The sequence below is a fragment of the Streptopelia decaocto genome, assembly GCF_964273445.1.
Source record: "Streptopelia decaocto genome assembly, chromosome: 2".
NCBI classification, from domain to species: domain Eukaryota; kingdom Metazoa; phylum Chordata; class Aves; order Columbiformes; family Columbidae; genus Streptopelia; species Streptopelia decaocto.
Window position 1 is genome coordinate 79,036,173 of NC_138655.1, and position 20,748 is coordinate 79,056,920.

Sequence of the window (20,748 nt, forward strand, 5' to 3'; positions counted from 1 at the left end):
CTTGAGAATGTTTCAAAGAAGTGTGCTGGTTTTGGCTGGGGTAGAGGTAATTTTCTTCATAGTAGCTAATGTGGAGCTGTGTTTTAGTTTTGTTCTGGAAACACTGTTAATAACCCAGGGATGTTTTAGTTACCATTAAGCAGTGCTTACACAGAGTCAAGACCTTTTCTGCTTCTCACGGCACCCCACCAGCGAGCAGGTTGGGGGTGCACAAGAAGTTGGGAGGGGACACAGCTGGGACAATTGACCCCAACTGACCAAAGGGATATTGCACACCATGTAATGTCATGCTCAGTATGTAAAGCTGGAGGAAGAAGAAGGAAGGGAGGGACATTCAGAGTGATGGTTTTCGTCCTCCCAAGTAACTGTTAAGTGTGATAAAGCCGTGCTTTCCTGAGGATGGGGAGCAATGAATGAATTCCTTGTTTTGCTTTACCTATTAAACTGTCTTTATCTCAAGCCACAAATTTTCTCACTTTTACTTTTCCAATTCTACCCCAATCCCACTGCAGGGGAGTGAGTGAGCAGCTGTGTGGTGCTTAGTTGCCAGCTGGGGTTAAACCATGACAGAAGGAATTAGATTAAAATGGAATTTCACTACTATTAATGGAATAAATACATGTCTAAGGTCTTTCCTACTTAAGACCTAGCATCCAGCAGCAAACTAATTTGCCTTATCTGTTAAAAAAAAACCAAAAAAACCCATTATTTTAACCAACATTTACAGGCGCTAAAAAGCAGTAAGAGCCTTCCACTGTTTGTCCTTGCTATAGTCAGATATACTAGCAATAAATGTAACTTTCACAATCTCAAGAAACATCTACATACAACAAGGAAGCACAACCTTCTCACCTGTTTTAAAGGACACCTGTGCCCCACCAGCAGTGATGAACTCAATGTTTCCTAGATGCAAAATGCCAGCCAACAGCCTCAAAACTTCTCGCACCTCCTCCTTGCTGAACTGCATCACTTCCATTGCGGTCTGAAATGACATGGGAACTTCTTCAATAACATGCACAATGACTCAAAAATGGGGACGACGACAAACCCACCAATTCTGCTGTGAGGCCTTAGAAAGGCAAGTCAGGACTGACAGAGGGCCTTCCGAAGTTAATTCCTTTGGTTTCATCCCAAATCAAATACACCACAAGACATCATGAGGACCACTTGGAACATGCCATTATCACTCTGTTTTTAAGGAATCTCTTTCTGTTGCTGTAAGGATCCTGTAATTTGCTTTCAAATTCTCTGTGTAAACATTGAAATGCCCTACTAAGTTGTGCATCAGATGCAATTTCACTAACTTACACAAGTAACTCATAACCTTTTCTGGTTTTTACCACATTTTGTCAATTAGCTTTGTAGGTAAAACAAGGCATGGGGGAGGAAACACTACAACATGTAAGATTTGCTCATTTGTTGGCTCAGCCATGGAGAATTGAGAGGAGGCCTTCTGCAGCATATCCTGGGCAAGCCATGAAGCCCAAACACACATCTTAGCAGTGTGGTCTGGCAAATCAAGCCAAGACTGAGCAAGAAAGAGAGATAAAGAGATAAAGAGATAAAACATGTTGAATTTATGAACTACCAATATGGCAATGATCAAGGCTCAACTATGTAACAAAGAGAATCACAGATCTCTATCTAAAGAAACATTAAAACAAGAAGAACATACACTTTTCTCTGACATAGAAGGCGTAAGTAATTGTATGCCTCTGGAATCACCAGAATTTCCCAAATTTGGGTCTAATATGAGCCTGTCTGAGACCAGATCACAGTTATAGTCACATTATGGCCACTGCAGGTGTCTGACAGATGACACATGACACATTTTATCTTTTACAAATCATCAGTTACAAATGGAAATGTCTCAGATTCATCCCACAATTATGGAAAGAGAAGAGATAAAGGTTGAAGGTGCATTTTGTGTAGACTTTTCACAGCAGAGCACTGAGAAAGGCAGAAGCACTGGGAGGTTCATCTCCATGCTCACCACGCAGTTCCTCCCTCTCTCCCACAAAGGTTTCACTTAAGTAACGTTTCCAGGACTTCAACCTCAATAAAAATAACCTAAGAGGATGACTGTAATAGGAGAAGACAGGCCAGGGCACACTGCAGGGTTTCTGGCCACCTCCTGCTCTGGGAACGCAGCCCCTGCTGCAAGCGTGCCCACAAGGCAGGTGGCACGCAAGCATCACCTGCCCAGCCGATTTCATGCTCTGCCTACCCTGGCATGATGGGCACTAATTAAATGCTGTGCTAAGCACTTTAAGCCATGGGACTATAATGTAGGTAAGTCACCAACTTTTGCAACACCCCTCCCACCCCCACCATACCGCATGAGGATGTTTTACACTAAAAATAATTGCTGCATCCACTACATATTAATTTGCCAATTTGGCAAAGAGGTTAACATAGCTAAGCAAAAATATTTTGGTGAAGGGTATAAACCTCATTATTTTTACTGATTTTTAACATCTAACATATATCGCCTCAGTGATGAAGTAAGAAAGTAACAGTTATCCTAACAATCACTATAGATGAATTGCTGTAGCTTATTGGTGTGAGTATAAGACACAAAGCCATTCTTCCATCAGTGCCTGGCTTTTAATCTGTGTTTACATTTCCTTCAAATCCATCGTCTGAGTTACTCCATACAACTGCATTTCCCAGCTGCAACTTCAAGGGTCCCAGAAGCCCAGGTGCTTCATTCCCCACAGGCTGCACTGCAGACTCGACCCAGTATATGCTGCATGATCTGGGCAAAGCTTTAGGATGGAAAAACAGGGAAGCAGACATACTTGTAATATAAAACAATGTAGGGAAGGGCACAGGCAAGTAAATGCTTTGGTGTCTCCCTAGCTGATATTATTTTCATTTCAAAACTTAAGGATTACAGCACAATTTGAAATGCTAGAGTGAAAATCAGCTATTGGTAAGGAAGGTAAAGACATAGTCAAAATGACAGTGAAGTGTTGTGAGAAAATATCAGTCCCTGTAAGCTTAGTTCTTCTATGAGGGTGCAGGTAAGCAAAAGAAGGCTTTGTCACCTGCTCTATCCATGGGCAGCAGGCACCTCTAACACCAGCATTTTTAATGCATAAAGAACTAGGGAAACAACTCACAATGACTTCCTTGAAAGAATCTTTGTCACTGATTGTCTTATCCGCTATACATCCAGATTGATTCAGGTAGTGGTAGTTCTCCGGTACAGATAAGTAAAAAGCATCTAATGAGGAGAGAAAAGAGGACAAATGAAAAAAAAAAAAAGCCAAAAGCATGCCACAAATTACTATGTCAGAGTTAAACAGTTCATAATTAATTTGCTCAGGTTACGGTGATGCACAAAACAAATTTTTATATGAAAATCAGATATGGGGTTTTATTTTGCTGGGTTTTTTTGCTTTATTTAGCTGCACAGTGGAGTTAATTCTACTTTTTAGCATGCAAAGATAGCAGGCCCAAAGGGAGATGCTGAGGCAGCTTTAGGCATTTTTGTACATACACAAATGTCATTTCTTTTGTTCAGTGGATTTATTCTTTACAAGAGAGGGATAGGGGAACCAGAATTATTTCTCTTTGTTGCTGTGGAGTTATTTAGTACCAGCAAAAATATTCAGCTTGAACAGAATGAAGCATGTTTGTCCCCAAGTAATTTTCCCAGGGCCACAGCAGAAACTAGGAGAAAAATTACCAGCAGCTCAGTGACATTCTTCAACTAATCAGGTTGCTTTATCAAGCTGAGCTCAAATTCACACTCACTGAATCCCGTCTGAATAAATAACCCATTTCTCTGCTTGGGTTAGTGGGTTTCTGCAGTTAAATTCTCCGCTGCTGTCAGCATGGCTGACCGCTAGCAGAGAGCCACTACAGTCGTGTGACTTGCACTTTGCCACTCACCTTTCTCTCTCTCTTCTATCCCTGCCAGCAGAGCATAGAATATATGATAATTTCTTTCCCCGGGGTTTTGTCTTACTACACGATTCTGTCAAAGTAAAAAGTAGTTTCCATTTAAGCAATCATTTTTAATCATTTTATCCAGAATGTCAAAGAAAATATTAAAGCAAACAAAATTAACTGAGTAAAAGCAAAGATCAACTTACTTTTTCCAATAAATCTATAGACAGGAGGAAAAGCTTCAGTTAAGGAATAAAGTAAGAAGCAATTAATGCACAAGCTATTTCTAATTGTCCTTTTTTCACTAGAGACAACAGGAAAAGCACATCATGGTCTTTTCTTACGACATGCCTACTGCCATAACACGATGAATAAAGTAGTAACAATGATAGTATTGCAGATGTTCTAATACCATGTGTTCCCACACACCTCCTTTTTCTCCATCCCATCAAAACTGGACTTGTCATGTTCTGGATTTCAAATGACATATCATTTCCTTTACTTTTTGTTTTCCCTAAAGCTTGGAAACAGCTTTAAGGATGAAATTTAGCTCACTGCAAAAGCTGTTTATGTTCAAAACACTAGGTAGGATCCCCTCAGTACATTCCTCATCCCCACACCTCTGGTGCTCTGGTGCAGCTGGCTCATCATCCAGTTTTAACAAATGCAGGACAAATCCAAGGATTTGATCCACCCATGCTTGCACTGCAGAAATTCAGCAGCTCTGCTCTTTCAAATGCTTTTCCAGAAAAGTAAGAAGCTTATCTTTGGGTATAATAAATGAGGGAAATAGCTGACAACTGAAGTTGTCCCCAAGAACTGAGGCTAATTTAGCTCACTAAGTAAGAATGTGCACATGAACCACACTAGCAGTAGCAATACAAAATCCTGGTGCTCCAAGAGTAAATAAAACCCACCCTGTCAAAAATGCATGTGTGCATGTGCACAAACACATGCAGAATTTGGTGTTACTGTTTCCCTTCCCCACCTACATCAGCTACATTTAACTGTATATGTTTCAGGATGAGATGAAACGACAGCCCTCAGCAGAGAAGGTAGATGGGGGGAGGGGAGGGGGGGCTGCCCACAAACAAGGGGTAAAAATCACCAAACAAGGATACAATCTATAATTCTTCCTCCCTGAATGTTTCCTTTCTGACAGATGTTCAGCTGAATAAACTTCCCAAAGCGACTGGAGTTGTTGTTGTAAACAGTCTTCGCGTTGCCAAAAGCTTCCATAATTGGGCTGTGAAAATACAGGAGAACGACAAGAGCGTAAACGTGTGACCAGCATGCAAATGGTTCACACGGGACTGCTGAAAGGAACTGCACGCTGAAAAGCTCCCTTCTGACACCCTCCTCAGCCACAGCCAACATCATCAGTATTATCCTCAATTTATTAACAACAGACATCTCAGTTATCTGTCTAAAGATGCAAGCATTCTAGCAACAGGGAGATTAATCGTACTAAATTACTCTGCAGCTTAATCTGTAGCTGCTGAAAAGATGCACTCAATTCTCGTTGCAGTAATCAAATTATAGAAATAAGCAATCTCAGCACATAAAAATTGCTAGACAGAGGTAAGGAAAATAGTTCTTGTCCTAAGGCAATTAAAAAGAAAATAATTACATACAGCAGGTAAAACAGAGATGAAGCATGATAAACAAAAGTAATAGCATCTAAAATTGTCTTTGTTTTTAAACGCTTTAGAACCATGTGTTATTTTATTTGAAGACTGGTTTTGTTTCATTTGCTTAGAGTGTGTCCAATTTATCTGATGCCTTTACTCATCTGTCTTATCAGTTCTCCTTATCCTCCCCTTCCTCAGCATGCTTTTACCAGCTGCACACTTTATCTTCACTGTGCTGTATCTTGTTCTACCTTATCCTCAGGCTATACGAACGAAACCAATGATTTTTCCCTCCCATCACCCATTTCCCTTACTCTGATTATCTGAATTCAGCCCAAAACAAAAATGAAACCCACTACTAAAGTATCGTCCATTTCTGAAGTCTGCATCTTTTTACTTCATTAAGATATTGCACTGTGCTCACAACTCCCTAGAGCGGCCAGGTAACTTTGTTTAAAGGAAAACTTCCTCCTTTCCAACAGTAATTTTACTGTTCAGTAAATGCACCCACATCCCCAACTACGTTGCAAGCTCCTATTTCAATGACAAGGCTTATGTCTGGAAAAAAATATATGGGTATCGAAAGATCTAGTACCTGCTCTCCAGGATAGCTTGCTCCACACAGGAGGTGGTCTCTCTGCAGGACAGCTCCAAGGAGTGTTGGCTCATTGCAGACAAGAACTTGAGAATCAGCTTAGTGCTTTCTGTCTTACCAGCACCACTTTCACCACTGAAAGACAAGAAGAGGAGTTTGCACAGTTCCAGCCACCAGGCAAAAAGCCCTATGTCTGCCCATCCCTCCAAACTCTCAGGAAGATTGGGGTGATCAGAAATGGTACTTGAACAGCAGAATACCCCTTTAAGATTGCTGAATATGACATCCAACACAAAATACAAGTCATCTTTAGACTTCATGCCACTGTTCAGGCAGCACTGCAAGGTACTGATTGTGTAAGGATGTACACAACACCCGTGAAGAAAGGAGGAACTCTCAGAATACAAACAACTACCCAACAGTTCTCATCGACATGGAAAAACAAAGCACAAAAGCACAGAACTGGTCAGGGAGGAAGTTCAGAATATGAATTAAGCTGTGAAAATTTGGGATTTTATTGCAGTGATCTAGAAAAGGAGGAGCCCTGCTGTGAGAAGGAGGAGGTTAGATACGTCGACACACCAGTGCAAATCATAACACATAAGAGCTACTAGTATAATTAACACTTCTGTTCTTTGTGAGCCACATATTCTCTAACAAACTTTTTGTATGCCCATCCAAATAACACAGACTCACATGAGTTCAAAATACACAACTTTCACCTCATCACCACTGGAGACACAAAACCTCTCACCTTCACCCACAGCAGAACCAATCTATTTGATAATGCTACACCAACATTTTCAAAACAAACTGTTAGCAAGCAATATTGCTGGTACAAACAGAAGGCGATATGTTCAATTTCTCTTTTAAACCAGTGATCTAAAAAGGGAAGGTATAAATTTGGCTCATTTCCCTAGTATCCCTTCAATTCATTTGCCTTCAATTATGTAGCCTTATAATTAAAAACACACCATGAGCCATTAAGAAACATAACTTGGGGTTAATGTCTGTCTAGGTTGCTTACTCTTTCATCTGAAGTAATAGTATTTTATCCTAAGATGCAGCCTAAATTCTAGTCTTCCTAACTCCTAATTAAGCTATGCCTAATTCCAGTTTACTCCCAACAAAAGCAGGTACATTTTGGTCTTATCCAACCCTTCTCACTGTAGCAAGTGGGAATTTTGTCACTGACTTTGATGAAGCAAAACTGGACATGTGGAGCTTAGTTTGACAGTAATTTGCTGTGCCGTTGTTGACTGGTGAACCTCATAAATTTAGGTTACAGCAAAGTATAATGATGCTTTCCACTAAAAAGTCAAAAAGAATTGTACAGCCCAAGAAAGTAGCATGACATTTTCCAGTAAACTAATGCCAACAATTACAAAAATAATCAGGGAAGAGGCATTTAGAAAACATAACGAGACACAGAGATTTGTAGCTGAGATTTAAGTGTTTCCCAAGAAGAACCAGAAAGTCCTTAAAATGTTTCACAGAACTTCATACAAGATATACTACCCACATTTTGGTATTTGTTCCCTCTCTCCTTGCAGGCCCTGACCTGCTCATACTCCTTTTCCAACAAAGCAAATATTTAATATTCCCTGTATTTAATACTTGGTCCTTGTACAAAACATTTCTACTAGTAGTTTTGAAAGAGCTTCACAAGCCCTTGCATTATCCTTGTCCGGTGCTACAAAAATCAACAAGTGATACATATCTCTTCATGCCTAAATTCTCACCCTCTGAGCAGCATATAACTCAACAGCAGGAACACGGGTGCCAAGGAGGACATCAGTTCTTTCACAGAAACCATCCCCCTCTCTGCCCCATGCTCTGGAGCATCTGTAGTTCTATGCAAGCTGAAAGTTACCACACTGTAAATGAGAGCAATTCTACAAGTGACATATTCAAAACTGATGGAAAAATATTCCCTGCGCCTGTCTCTGGTATAGCTGGTATTACACACAATTATATGCTCTCGATTTTTTCTCAGAACAGGACAGGCTCAGAAAGAACTACCTGCCCAGTGTCCTGTCTCAGAGAGTCGCCAAATGGAGATGCCCAGGGAAGATGTGACACTTCTTTTCTGTGCTCTTCCAGCTTCCAGTTATCTGCTGTTCAGAGGGCTCCTGATCTAAACCTGGTTTCTATGTGTCTTGTAACCCCCAATGGATTTATCTTCCATGAATTTCTAGCCACACTCCCTTACAAAAAGCATATGAACATGTCTTGTTTTTTTGGATCTGCCTCCTGTTTGATGCCCCCTAGTTCTTGTATTGGAAGGAGAAACCAACAACTCATTCCAAAGCTCCCTCTCTCTGCTGTGCAAGACTTCATGAGTAGCCCTCCAATTTGAGCTGCTCATCTGCGTTAGCCATTCCCTTCTACCGAGCCATGCTATACTTCTGATAGTTCCTTTTTGTTCTCCTCTGAAACATCTTCAGTTCCACAAAGTCCTCCTGGATATCAAGCAAGGAAAATAAGGATTGTGCAAAATACTTGAGATATGAGCAAAGGGTAGATTTACCCAGTGTTCTCTGTTCATTTATGAGTAGCTCCTCTATTCTATTTAGCTTCAAAATTACTATTGACCACTGAATGGATGGGTTCCTGAAGACCTCTGTCATGATGGGTAACATCTCACCCCTGCATGCTGTTGATCAGCTCAGGACCCATAATTGGCTCTGCATTTTTCCTTTACAAAATGCTTTATAAAAGACAGTTATTATTAATGAGATGAAAATCAAGAACAAGCATGCTTAACTTTAAAGTTGTTTTTTCAACCCTACGGCACATACATAGTGGTAGATTAAGTGGGATCAATCTTTCAGACTCCTTAGAAAGCCTACGCCTAACAAGAAGTTGCCAAGGTCAGTAAAAGGGTAAATTTTTTTACTGCTCAGCCAGCCTTTCCAGCAACCTTTCCACCCCTTGAGTCTAAGTGCCCAGCTCATTCCACCTCACTGCATTCAGGACTGTGAAAATATTAAGTGTGACAGCAACCCACAAGGCCCCCACTTAGGAGATCTTTAAACTTTTGCCGTGACTTGTTCTATGCAGGGCATCTCACTAAGGGCACAGCAGCCTCAACCCCAGACTGCCGGGGTCAGAATAGGGCTCACTGAGAGAGACTCCTCATTCTGAAGGACATAATGCAAGTGAGGACGCTACTCTAAATCACTTCTCAGTTCTTTCTACTGGCTTTGAAACCCTGAAAACAGACAAAATAGTTCCCTTCAGCAAATACAGTTCATCAAACACACGTCTGGGTGTCATCCAAAGAGTACTTTGGTTCACATTGATTTCCAAGCTGAACAACAACAATAAACATGTCAGACTATCAGATGACAACAGAGAGAACAAACTGGTGTCAGACTATGACTTCCCACTCGTGGCACTGACTTTAATGTCATTCAGGGTGACTGTTCCTGCTCCTTCCACTGCTCTACATTTCTTTTTGAGTGCTTTAAAGTGCATTAACTGCTACTGTATCTGAAAGAAGAGCATGTGTTTGCTTGTGCATGGACTAGACCACCTCAAACAAAGCAGCAACAAAAAAACCCTAAAGATATTTTCTTTTTCTTACAATAAAGGAATGGAGGTTTGAACTTGGTCCCAGCTTCTGAACATCAGCTAATTATGGGGGAATTCAGTCCCTTTTCCACATGAGTAGAGGGTGGTTGGCTGTTCCTTGAGTAATATGGACTCCCTTCATGACTCTGCTGAGACACCCAGCTGAAATATCAGATTATGTTATTTTTATTTTTTTAACATGTCTGTTGTAGCATCAGATTTAACTGTGGTGGGCATTTCTTTTTTCCGCTTTAAATGAAACTGGACTCTGCAGCAAGGTTCAGATCAACACGAAACTGATCATTCGTTGATGTAGATGTTTTTGTCTACATGAGAACTCTAGTTCAACAGTTCAATTTTTAGGCTGGGAGAGCAAAAATGCCTTTTCACAACTGTGCAAATAATTCTAATGCACAGGTTGTGCACACCTTCTTCCATGTGCCATTTTGTTGACATTTTTAGGCTGCTAAGTCATTTTCATGCAGCATTACCATGAATTAAAGTAAGCCTGTGTAAAACAGGCTGATAAATAAGTATCTCTGGATTACTCAATTCCCTATCATCTCTTCTGTATCTCCTCCCTTTCCATCTCTGGTCTGGGTGGTAATGGTCTCATGTTTATATTATATTTTGAGTCACTACTGATGACAGTTTTTAATTCAGATTCTTGTGCTGACCCTCTCATTTACCCCACCCAGACAAACACTTCAAGGATTTCAAAACAGTAGAAGCTTTTTCACGGACTTTTGAACCCCATGCCTTAAGAAAGCAGCTCCAAAACAAAGCTGAGTCAATTCTAGATGCCAGCAGAGGGCACTTCGAGCCCAGAGGATGTGAGGACAGCGTTCAGTGCCTCACTTCGTGGGGCTGTTAACAGTTTGCTGCTGAGCTTTTAGATCCCAAAATTACAAGCAGGCAAAACTGATCATAATGTGAGGCCTACACAAACCATTTACTTATTTTAACTGAATGTAACTGCTTATTGTGTTTTCATGATGGTACAAAATTTTCCTTCTTCTCATCTCATATATTAGAGATCAGAATTCAGACATTGCAGAGGTCCACCTGATCATTTCTTTCAAATGCCAGTAGCAACCAAAAAAGCACGACAGTGAATTGTTGCAACACTAATTCTTGGCCAGTAAAGGGTGCAGGAATGACCAGGATGCTGATGATGACGAGCACACTGTTGTACCTCCACTTCTGAAGGCCCAACCTAAGTATATGATCACAGGGACTTTCCTAAACCTCATGAGGGCCACTGAAAACTTTTAGAATTTTTAAAATAATTTTGCTCTGAGTCCTTCACAGATACAGCAGATAATATTGTTTCAGGAAAGTAAATATGACATCTAATTTTTTGTTCTGAAGTGCACGTTCCACCATACTCTGTAGAAACAAGACCCCCTTACAAGGTTGTAATTCAGCACCTATCTGAAGCATTGAACTTATACAAAGCAATGTTTTAACCCATGACCACAGTAAGCAATCTTAAAAGGGCCTGCTAAGGCAAAATTTCTCCATATTATGGCTTAACTCTACCAGGGCACATGGTTTACAGAGCAGGGGGTGCTGGAGACTCCTCTGGAATATCAGAGACTTCTGCTCATGTCCTTTTTAGGACACAACCTGCTTCTCTCTTGGCAGCTTGTGGGGAACTGTAAGGTAAAATGCTTGGGCCAGTACAGAACGGCATTAACATGAAATACCAAAGGCCACCTTCTAGGCACTAAAAATTATTTTGGTCCTCAAAATTTGGCTATGTTGGGCTTTTCACAAGTTGTTAGCAGACATTACGCCATGAAATCATGACTCCAGGCTAGCTATTTTTGCATGACAAAGTTCTCTGTGCATTTCATTTTTTCTTGAACTGACACCTGGACTCAGCTTTGTATGTACAGCACTATGTATCAAATAAAAATTTAAAAAAAAAAAAAAAAAAAAAAAAACAAACAGCTGAAGAAAGCTGAAAAACCACACACAGTCCTCTTTGTGCCACTGCCAGGTAGAACCTGCCCAGAGGGGAGGGCAGGTGGGGATTGTGACCTGAGAGCTTGCAGAAAGCTGGAACCAGGCCCAGCTGTGTTGCACCTGATCCACATTTCTAACAACAGCTTGGGTGCTGAACTACACGAACCAAATCCTCCTCTTATCCAGGAAACCTTGCAAACTGGCCTGTAATCTTAAATGCCAGTAAAAAATGCCTATTGCAAGAGGTGCAAAAAATTGTGTCATCTTGTATGTGAAGAGCTCTCCACATTTACCTTGTCCTGGGAGGCTGCAGGAAGGTGAGAGCAAACAGGCTTCATCACCAAACCACTCCGAAGGTGAGAGAGGTGAGAGAAGGGAAACACAAATTCTCTCACTCCCCACTCCAAGCATCCCCCTTGGCTCGGAGCTCGACGGCTGGTGCCAATGCTGCCATCACCACAGAGCTGCTCCTCCCGATCCAGCGGGCCAGGCTTCAGCTTCCCCCCATTCCCAACACAGGCAAGCTGGCAGGCAGGGGAAACGGAAAAGAGCTGGCTGTGTTTTCGGCTCTTCTGGAGCAAGAAGGAAGGAGGAGCTGAAAGCAGCAAAAAGCTACTGAAATGTCAGTTGCTCTCAACATGCATTTGGAAGCGGTGAGATCCTTAAATCCAGCAACACAGTGGAGCAAAGGGAAAGCCACTGATTGAAATAAGCAGGGTTTTCCCTTTTGCTATTGTTCTTGACCGCATTTCTCAAGACCAGGAGGTTATTTTTTCTTTTCCTGTAGGTCAGGGGTGTCAAACTTGTTTTCAGAGAATCACAGAATGGTTGGGGTTGGAAGGGACCTCTGGAGATCATCTAGTCCAACCCACTGGCTAAAGCAGGTTCACCCAGAGCAGATGGCACAGGAATGTGTCCAGGTGGGTCTTGAATGTCTCCAGAGAAGGAGACTTCACAACCTCTCTGGGCAGCCTGTTCCAGTGCTCTGGCACTCCCAAAGTAAAGAAGTTTCTCCTCATATTCAGATGGAACCTCCTGTGCTTCAGTCTGTGCTCATTGCCCCTCCTCCTGTTGCTGGGCACCACTGAAAGGAGTCTGGTCCCATACTCTTGACACCAACCCTTGAGATATTGATAAGATCTCAGCCTTCTCCATGCTGGGGGGAGAATGTAGGAGTGGTTACATTATCACTCCTAAATGTAGAAGTAGTTACATTTATACAGTCCTAAAATTACATTTGGCCTTTTGAAGGCAACCATGAGGCTGATGTGGCCCTTGATGAAAAAGAGTTTGACAGGCCTGCTCTATGTACAGGGTTCAGGGTCTAGTGGTGACAAAGTACTGTGCTGCACAGGAATGTTTAAACGGGTTGGGAAAGAACTTAGGGTAGAATCAGACACGTGACTAGCAAAAAACACAACAGATCTTTCACTAAATGAAATTGTAAGGTGCGTAAGAAAAATGAACATTATTGTTCGAGGTCCACAGGACAATACAGAGCGAAGTTCAGAAATCTCTCCCAAAACTCTGATGGTTTAAAAACCTGCTTTATCTTAGAGTTATCCTCTCCATGCAGCCTAAATCACGTTCCCAAATCACCTCGCAAGGCACACCAGCAAGGAAAATCAAAGCAGCAGCAGCTGCAATTTACCTGATGAGGATACACTGGTTGTCATGGCGCTTCCAAAGGCAGCGATAGCACTCGTTCGCCACAGCGAAGATATGAGGCGGTATCTCTCCCATGTGGTGCTTGCTGTATCGCTCCATGGCTGCACGGTCGTAGAGTCCCGGGATGCTCTTGTAAGGGTTCACAGAGGCAACTATGGAACCAATGTAGGTCTGCAAGCACACAGCCCCCCCCAGAGTTGTTACTACACATGGAGTGGAACAGATTAACACTCTTCTCGAATGACAACAAATACAGATGTGCAAAACCCAGCAATCCTTTGGATAAAGGTGGCTTTCTTCCTTGCAGCAAAAGCAACAGAAGGGCAACAGTTGTTTCCACCTCCATTGTGTTTTCATATTCACCCCACCCACAGCACGGAGTTTCTCAGCTACACGAATCCCTGCCTTAACACCATTTACAGCTGCACAGTAATGTCTATGAGCAGTGGTCTACAGCTGCTTCTCACATGTTCTTAGGGACTTATTGAACTTACTGAAAACCTGACTGTGTCCCAAGTATCAGAGCAAAAGTCCAAATTTCCATGCGGAGTATCCAAGTCTTTCTCTGCTCCTCATTTTTAAAACAGAACTATCAGACATTACGGTAGACACTAGTACCATTATATGGCAGCAGGCCCTAAGAAAATCATGTGAATTGGCAGATGCTCCCAAAGCCACTGAGTTTCTACAACTTAATTCACTACTAGTTTGATGCACAACGGCAGCGGACAGGGCATCCATTTCTACCCTATTTCAATCACGGAGCACATCAGTTAACACCACTGAGGTAGCCACTTAAGCCTGTTCCCATTGCCTTAACTCATTAGGCTGTGGTAACATGAGCATTTGCAACAGTCTATTCCCACTGCTGTTCATTTTCTCAGTCACCTTCCACTCACTTCAATGTAATTTTCAAATAAAATCAAATTAAGTGAGGTAGGAGATAACACTAAGCACATTACCTCCAGAATTTCCAGTACACTTCTGGGCATATAAAATTAATTGATATACAGCATGGTGTGTGCAGTGTTACCGCCGCGATACTAATTTCATTTCGTTAAGCACCCCTGCTGTGGTTACAGGCAGGAATGCGGCTCCAACAACCCTGCTGCGGGCTCGCAAAGAGTCGGGCTGCGGAGCTCCAGCCCTCTAACACCGTGCACAGACAGATGCTCCATCCACAGCCAGCCTCTCGTCGCCAACAGGATCCAGCTGTGAAGCTCACAGCAGGACCAGGGCTCTCACCAGCTCCGCAGCACCCTGCCCAGGAATGCCTGGGGGAGGTGAGGAGCACCCTGCAACCCACAGAAACGAGCCCCATGGGCTGCTCCAGCAGCTGCCTTCTCCCCTGGCCTTTTCCACAGCTTTTACATTCCTCAGCCACCTGCCTCCCTCCTCTTCTCCTTAATTAACATGTAATTATCGCTGTGCACCAGATCTCCTTTCTCACCGCTACCCTGCTGTTCACATTGCCCATTATCCACCTGCTTGTCCTCCACCAGGCCCAACACGTGTAGCAGCTTTGAGCTCTTGCTAAAGGGGCTACAGCAGCGTCCCTGAAATTATGACAACTTCATTAGCTGCGAGGAGAATATTCCTCCTCTCAGTAACTCAAGTACCATTCACAGAGCTGTGAACTTTCAGTCTGTGTATTTTATAAAACCTCCCATGCTGTGCAATACCTCAGAAGATCTCATTGAGAGGAAAGATACCATTTCAACACGAGATCGTATCGCAGGGCAATTACAGCACTGAGACAACAGCTTAATTTCCTGGGATCATCCCCTCTTGGGTTCTTAAATAACTAACACAGAAGTCTCTGAGAAAAAAAAAATCCTCAGTTTGAAACATATTTCAGCACAAATTGCACAGGAAAATTTTAAGAGGTTTGTTTGTTTTGGTTTTTGTTTGTTTCTGTTTTTTATGACATGAATACAGTGCAAGCACAACCAATAAAACACACTGCTACAGATCTTCCTCTTTACCTTTTTAAAGTCTGACTAAAGCCTTAATAAAATATATAAAGAGTATCTTGAGGCATGCCATCACAACAGATGCCATGGCAAAAACACAAACAACAAAATCCCCCCCAACACATGATACCATCTAACTTTGTAATTGTAAGCATCCCTTCTACAGCTTCTCTGTGACCACGTGCCTGGCAGAACAACATCACATCACGCTCCCTGATCTTCCTGCGATAGAGCACTGGCAAATCTGCACCATCGGTGCCTACAGTGTGAATTTTCTTGACTCTCTTATTTCAAATGGTAAATATCGTGAGCGGCAACAGCAACCTGCTTCTGCACAGACTCACTTAACATGAGGCAGTCTTTCACATGGCTTAAGCATAACTTTTTAAAAATTATATCAACACTCCCAGAATTACTCATTACTGTGAATAAGAAAATATTTTTATTAAATAAAGTCAGCTGGCTTTATTGCCTCATAATCACGTATGGTATCAAGGATCAAAAAGCAGTGTATTGTGGCAATAACAGGAGCCTGGTGAACAGCAGAAACGATACTGGCAAAAACAATTCCTCAGTCACCTCATGGACTAACTGCAAGAACATGTCACTCTTTAAAAAAATTCCTTCTCTCTCTTTATTTTAGCAAAAACATGAAGAACCACAACCTCTACTGAAACAGCTCCAATTTTGTGGTTCCAGTTTTCTGGCGCTTTGAGTATATATTACCATTTTGCAGAACAAGCTAAACATGTGCACAAATGGCCACCAAATCAAAATGGTACAAGACAGAACACAAAAAAAACTCAAAAACCAGGTTCCTCATATCAAAGCAAGATCACAAAAAAGCAATATTCTTCACGGACACAGTGGATCAAATTTATCATCTACCAAGTGTCATAATCCAATCCAGAAGCAGCCACAACTAGATGTCTGCATGGACTAACTAGGAATTAGCTGGCCTGAGTGAAAGTTTCACCTTAACACAAGATAGTTCAGCAAGGTATTGATGAGCTGAAGCAGTACTGCTACTAAAAACTATTCCAATTACTTTAAAAGTTCCTATTAAAATACAAATTACAATTAAAATACCAATCTTCCTGAAGTTTTGGTAAATTTCCCCTGGGGATACTCAGCAGCAGCAAGATCTGCTGCAAGAATAATTTCCCACATCACTTCCAGCTTAATACTATGCTTTGCCTATGCGCTATCACATGCTTTTACTATAGCAGCAGTATTTTATTTTAAAGCAGATCCTACTCCTGCCTCCGCCCTGGCACCTCCAGGAGCCCCAAAGTCAGGGGCTTGAGGGCCAGCATGACCTGTACCCACACAGAAAAGAGCTTCACCCCCTGTTTGCAGGGCTCTGCTTTCCCTCCCCATGGAGGGCTGACCTTCTGTTTTTGCAAGTGCAAGCCCCCTGGCAGCAAGTTAAGCTGGTGTAAAGATAGACAGAAAATGCAGGGCTGTTCAGTTGATGGGCATGGTCTCCTGAACACTTTTTCTGCACCAGGCATCATCATGTGGCAAATCAAAGCAGTTAAGAGTCAGAAGTAGGACCTCTAAATTACTTTATTATGCTCACAGCAGCAGGCAACAGTTTGGACAAAATTTCAGGAAATGTATTTTCATGTGAGAATGTCACCTCCACTTTGCTTTAAAGAGAACAAATTACATTTTCTCATTGTTCTTTGCAGTTTCTAACTGGATTCTCACAGTTGCTAATTGTTTTAATGAAAGGACTCCAAAGCAGTTATGAATAGGAAAAATGCTCATACATCTGCCAGAGCACTGGCAAGCAGACAGGATTTGCGAAGATTTCCAGCTGAAATAGTTTGAGGGGTATCTCAGAGAAATCCTGTGTAGAGCTCGTATCACGAGCCTGACTTTTATTAAATACCTGGCAACAAACAGGAGAGTTCACTTTTTGTTATGCAACCAAATCAACACTTCAGATAGAACCACGCACAAACTTGTGAATTACTTTGTTACAAACTAAACCAGCAACAACTCGTTATCAGATCACTGCTATTGCATTTATTCAAACTCAAGAATAAATGAAAGTTGAGTTATTCAGCTGGAGTCCCAGTGCAGCACTTTGATTACCATATTAAAAGGTTGGGCTCCTTTCACACTGTTAAACTTTTACTGAATTTTTACATTGATAGTGAATCTCTCCAAACACTTTCGGTCACAAAACACAAACACTCCTGCCTCTGCTTTTAGCATAAAAAGAGGAAACAAGATTGATCGTTGATCCTCTAAGAGGACTTTCAAAATTAGAAGTTCAAATCCTGTCTTCTCAGCTAGACACTCAGTAAGATGATGGCATAGCAAGAGTCAAAATGAAAGACGTACTTTAGAAAGGAAGAGATTTTTCACCAGTTCTCAAAATGCTCTTTTTGTTTCACTTGTTGTCTTCTGATAGCAATCAGCTTTGAACCTCATGTCTGAAATCACCCCAGACTACTTCAAATACTCAAAACCAATTAGTTCTTTAACAAGGTTCAAAAGCTCACAAAGATTTCTGATACCCACAGAAATACTCTAGAAAAACTTTCAGTGGTCAGAGCAGTCCTGTCTGAGAGGCTTTTTATTATTATTTTTTTTTTTAAGGAAGACACAATCAGTTTACTTTTGTTTGATGCCAGAAAAAAAGTAAATCCTGTCAAAACTTTTATTGGTTAAATTACACTTTGTCAAGATAGCTTAAAATTACAAGAATCAGGTTTGCAACACATTAACTACATATAGTTTGAAATATCTTTCTCTCCCATGTAGAAGAGGCTTTTGGACTCTACACAGAAAAGGCAACAAAAAGGAAACTGCCCTAATGCAAGGTCACTTCATTAATCCCATAAACCAAACATACTAAATATATCAGGACCACCTTGCTCTCCCATTTTTTCCCATTCACAGATGCTTTTGGGGTACATCCTTTCAGGTTTGCTGCATATCCAGCAACCTGAGATGTTATGTTACATATATTTACATGACCATTGAGAAACCACACTTTGCACACTCTCTTAAGAGCACTTTCAAGATTTTCTGCTTTAGGACAAGAAAAATCTCTCTCATGACAGAAACAAAACCATGTTTACAGATGACTCAAAAACTATGTGTCTGGGTTGTTTATGAGCAATGCCCAATTTTCCTGGAGTCACTTAAGGAACTGATTCTGTGCCTGAAATGTAGGGGTATTAGTATCAATCTGACAATTTATTCAGCATGTACTATTTTCAGGGCTTACCCTCAATATATAGGAAACTTCAAATAGAACTGCAGTGCAACTAGCTAACTAAAAAGCTACACTTACATGTCACTTTTAAGCAATGTATGGGAAAATATTTTTACTACTGTTCCACACAACTTGCGTGTCTCCTACCTTTAAATCATTACAGCTACAATAACGCTACCAAATTACAATACCAGTGCCTTCACAGAACATGCAGAGGCAGACAACACTTGAAAGACCAAACAATAGCTGTCAAAGTTTAAGCTTTCAACATCAAATTTCAAGGTTTCAAGATGCAAAACCGAGGAACAGAAGAGTTTGCCACACACTGCAGATACAGCCTCTGTTGCTCCCAGTTCTCTCAAGTGATGGGATTGACCATAACCATGACTGAGCTTATTCTGAGGCAAAAATCAACCACCAGATACACATCAGCATAAAAAGGAGAAAGATGGATGTGCCATATTTTGGCATGCTCTTTAGGGGCGGCAGCAGAAGAGGCAAGAGTATGCCATAAACAGGATGATAATTAATGCCCTGGTTCTCGGTAGGACCTTGATTTATCCTCTCTGTGGTAAGTATACCCCATCTTTCAGCTAGTCCCATGATAATTTCAGTGGGACAGAATCTAGTTGTGTCTCTAAATTATAAACTAAAATGTCTGAAGCCAAGCTCCTTTCTTGAAAACCATAATCAAAGTGAAGTACTAAACTACAAGTTTAGATGTTTTCAACCAATCAAGCCATTTCTAAGATGGTAATGTCATACTCTGTAATCATCCCTACATGCTTGGGCTTCTGTAGTTCTCATCAAATTCGGTGACTCATGGCAGGTTCCCCAACTGCCCAAATTTACATCAGCTTCGATTTTCTTTCTCTCTGTGTTCCTTGTCAATGCACACACCATTGTGACCCATAAATTGTCCTTTTTTCTTCTCAAGGTGTAGGGAGGAGAGTATCAGTCTCTTTTCCCACATAACAAGCGATAGGACAAGAGGAAATGGCCTCAAGTTGTACCAGGGAAGGTTTAGATTGGACATTAGGAAAAATTTCTTCATGGAAAGGGTTGTGAAGCACCGAAACAGGCTGTCCAGGAATGTGGTGGAGTCACCATCCCTGGAGGTGTTTAAAAGATGTGTAGATGAGGTTCTTAGGGACATGGTTTACAAGCAGACCTGACAGTGCTAGGCTAGCGGTTGGACTCAATGATCTTAAAGGTCTTTTTCAACCACAAAGATTCTATGATTCCATGATTCTATGAGCTGTTTGTAAACACACTGGCCACACAACAAATGCAAGCATTAGCATCCACAGCAGAGGACCTTTAGAAGGGAACCAGAATACAACAGAGAATGTCACTGAGAAGATCAAGTACCAACAGGCAGCTAACCTACATCTGAGGCCCTTGTGCTTAATGTTCTCCTTGTCGTTGTTTTTGAAAAGCATCTTCTCAGGCATGTTCACGCTGCTTTGCTGCACTTTCCCATGTGCTTCAGCCTATGATGTAAGATGCAGCACTCACTTCTACCAACTACAGCCCTGGTGGCCTTTGCGCTTCCTGTGCTGAGCACAGCTGAGACCCAAGGCAAATATTTGATTATTTTTTAAACACATTATTTCACACGATCATAGGCAACTGTTGGGCAACAGCAGGCCTATTAGATTCATCCTCATCTGTTATGTTCACCTTTCAACCCAACGAATGTGACCTTAAGCTTCCCTTGGTATAAGAGTATTAAGCAACACCATCATGTTCTAAGCCCCTCCAAAGGCAAACACTATTCTGCTTCTTCATGAAAAAAATGGTGCTTTGCAACCCAGCTACCTTAACTTCTAAACTAAGCGAATCCTTCCACTATCTACAGCTTCAGCCTTGCACATTCATAGTGTCCTTATAGTATCTGTCTACTTCTTAAGGGTTAAAAACTGGGGTTTGGTCATCTTAGCTGCCAATCGAAATACTCAGTGCACACAGGCAGTCACATCTTTCAGCTTAACTCCACAGAAGGCCCAGAGATGGTGAAGAACCTGCACATAACTAAGAGCTCTCCATGGGTTAAGAGATACACTCATAGTTTAATTCCATCTTATTTTCCCATTCATTTTCTCCTACTAAATGGACTGTTCCATGTAGAAGGAAACTCCACAAGTGTTAACCGGAATCTCAAAAAAAAGATCCAGTTAGGAAATATGAAACTAATATAAA

The 20,748-nt window shown here is 41.5% G+C and overlaps 1 protein-coding gene across 1 annotated transcript in view; it reads right to left on the minus strand.

Annotated features, from left to right (window-relative positions):
• The window catches only part of MYO10 (myosin X), a 161,850-nt gene that overhangs the window by 65,045 nt on the left and 76,057 nt on the right, over window positions 1-20,748 (minus strand). Inside the window, 7 exon segments of the mRNA XM_082047078.1 lie at window positions 853-982; window positions 3,126-3,229; window positions 3,901-3,985; window positions 4,104-4,117; window positions 5,019-5,143; window positions 6,124-6,258; window positions 13,322-13,509. Coding sequence (XP_081903204.1) covers window positions 853-982; window positions 3,126-3,229; window positions 3,901-3,985; window positions 4,104-4,117; window positions 5,019-5,143; window positions 6,124-6,258; window positions 13,322-13,509 — 781 coding nt within the window.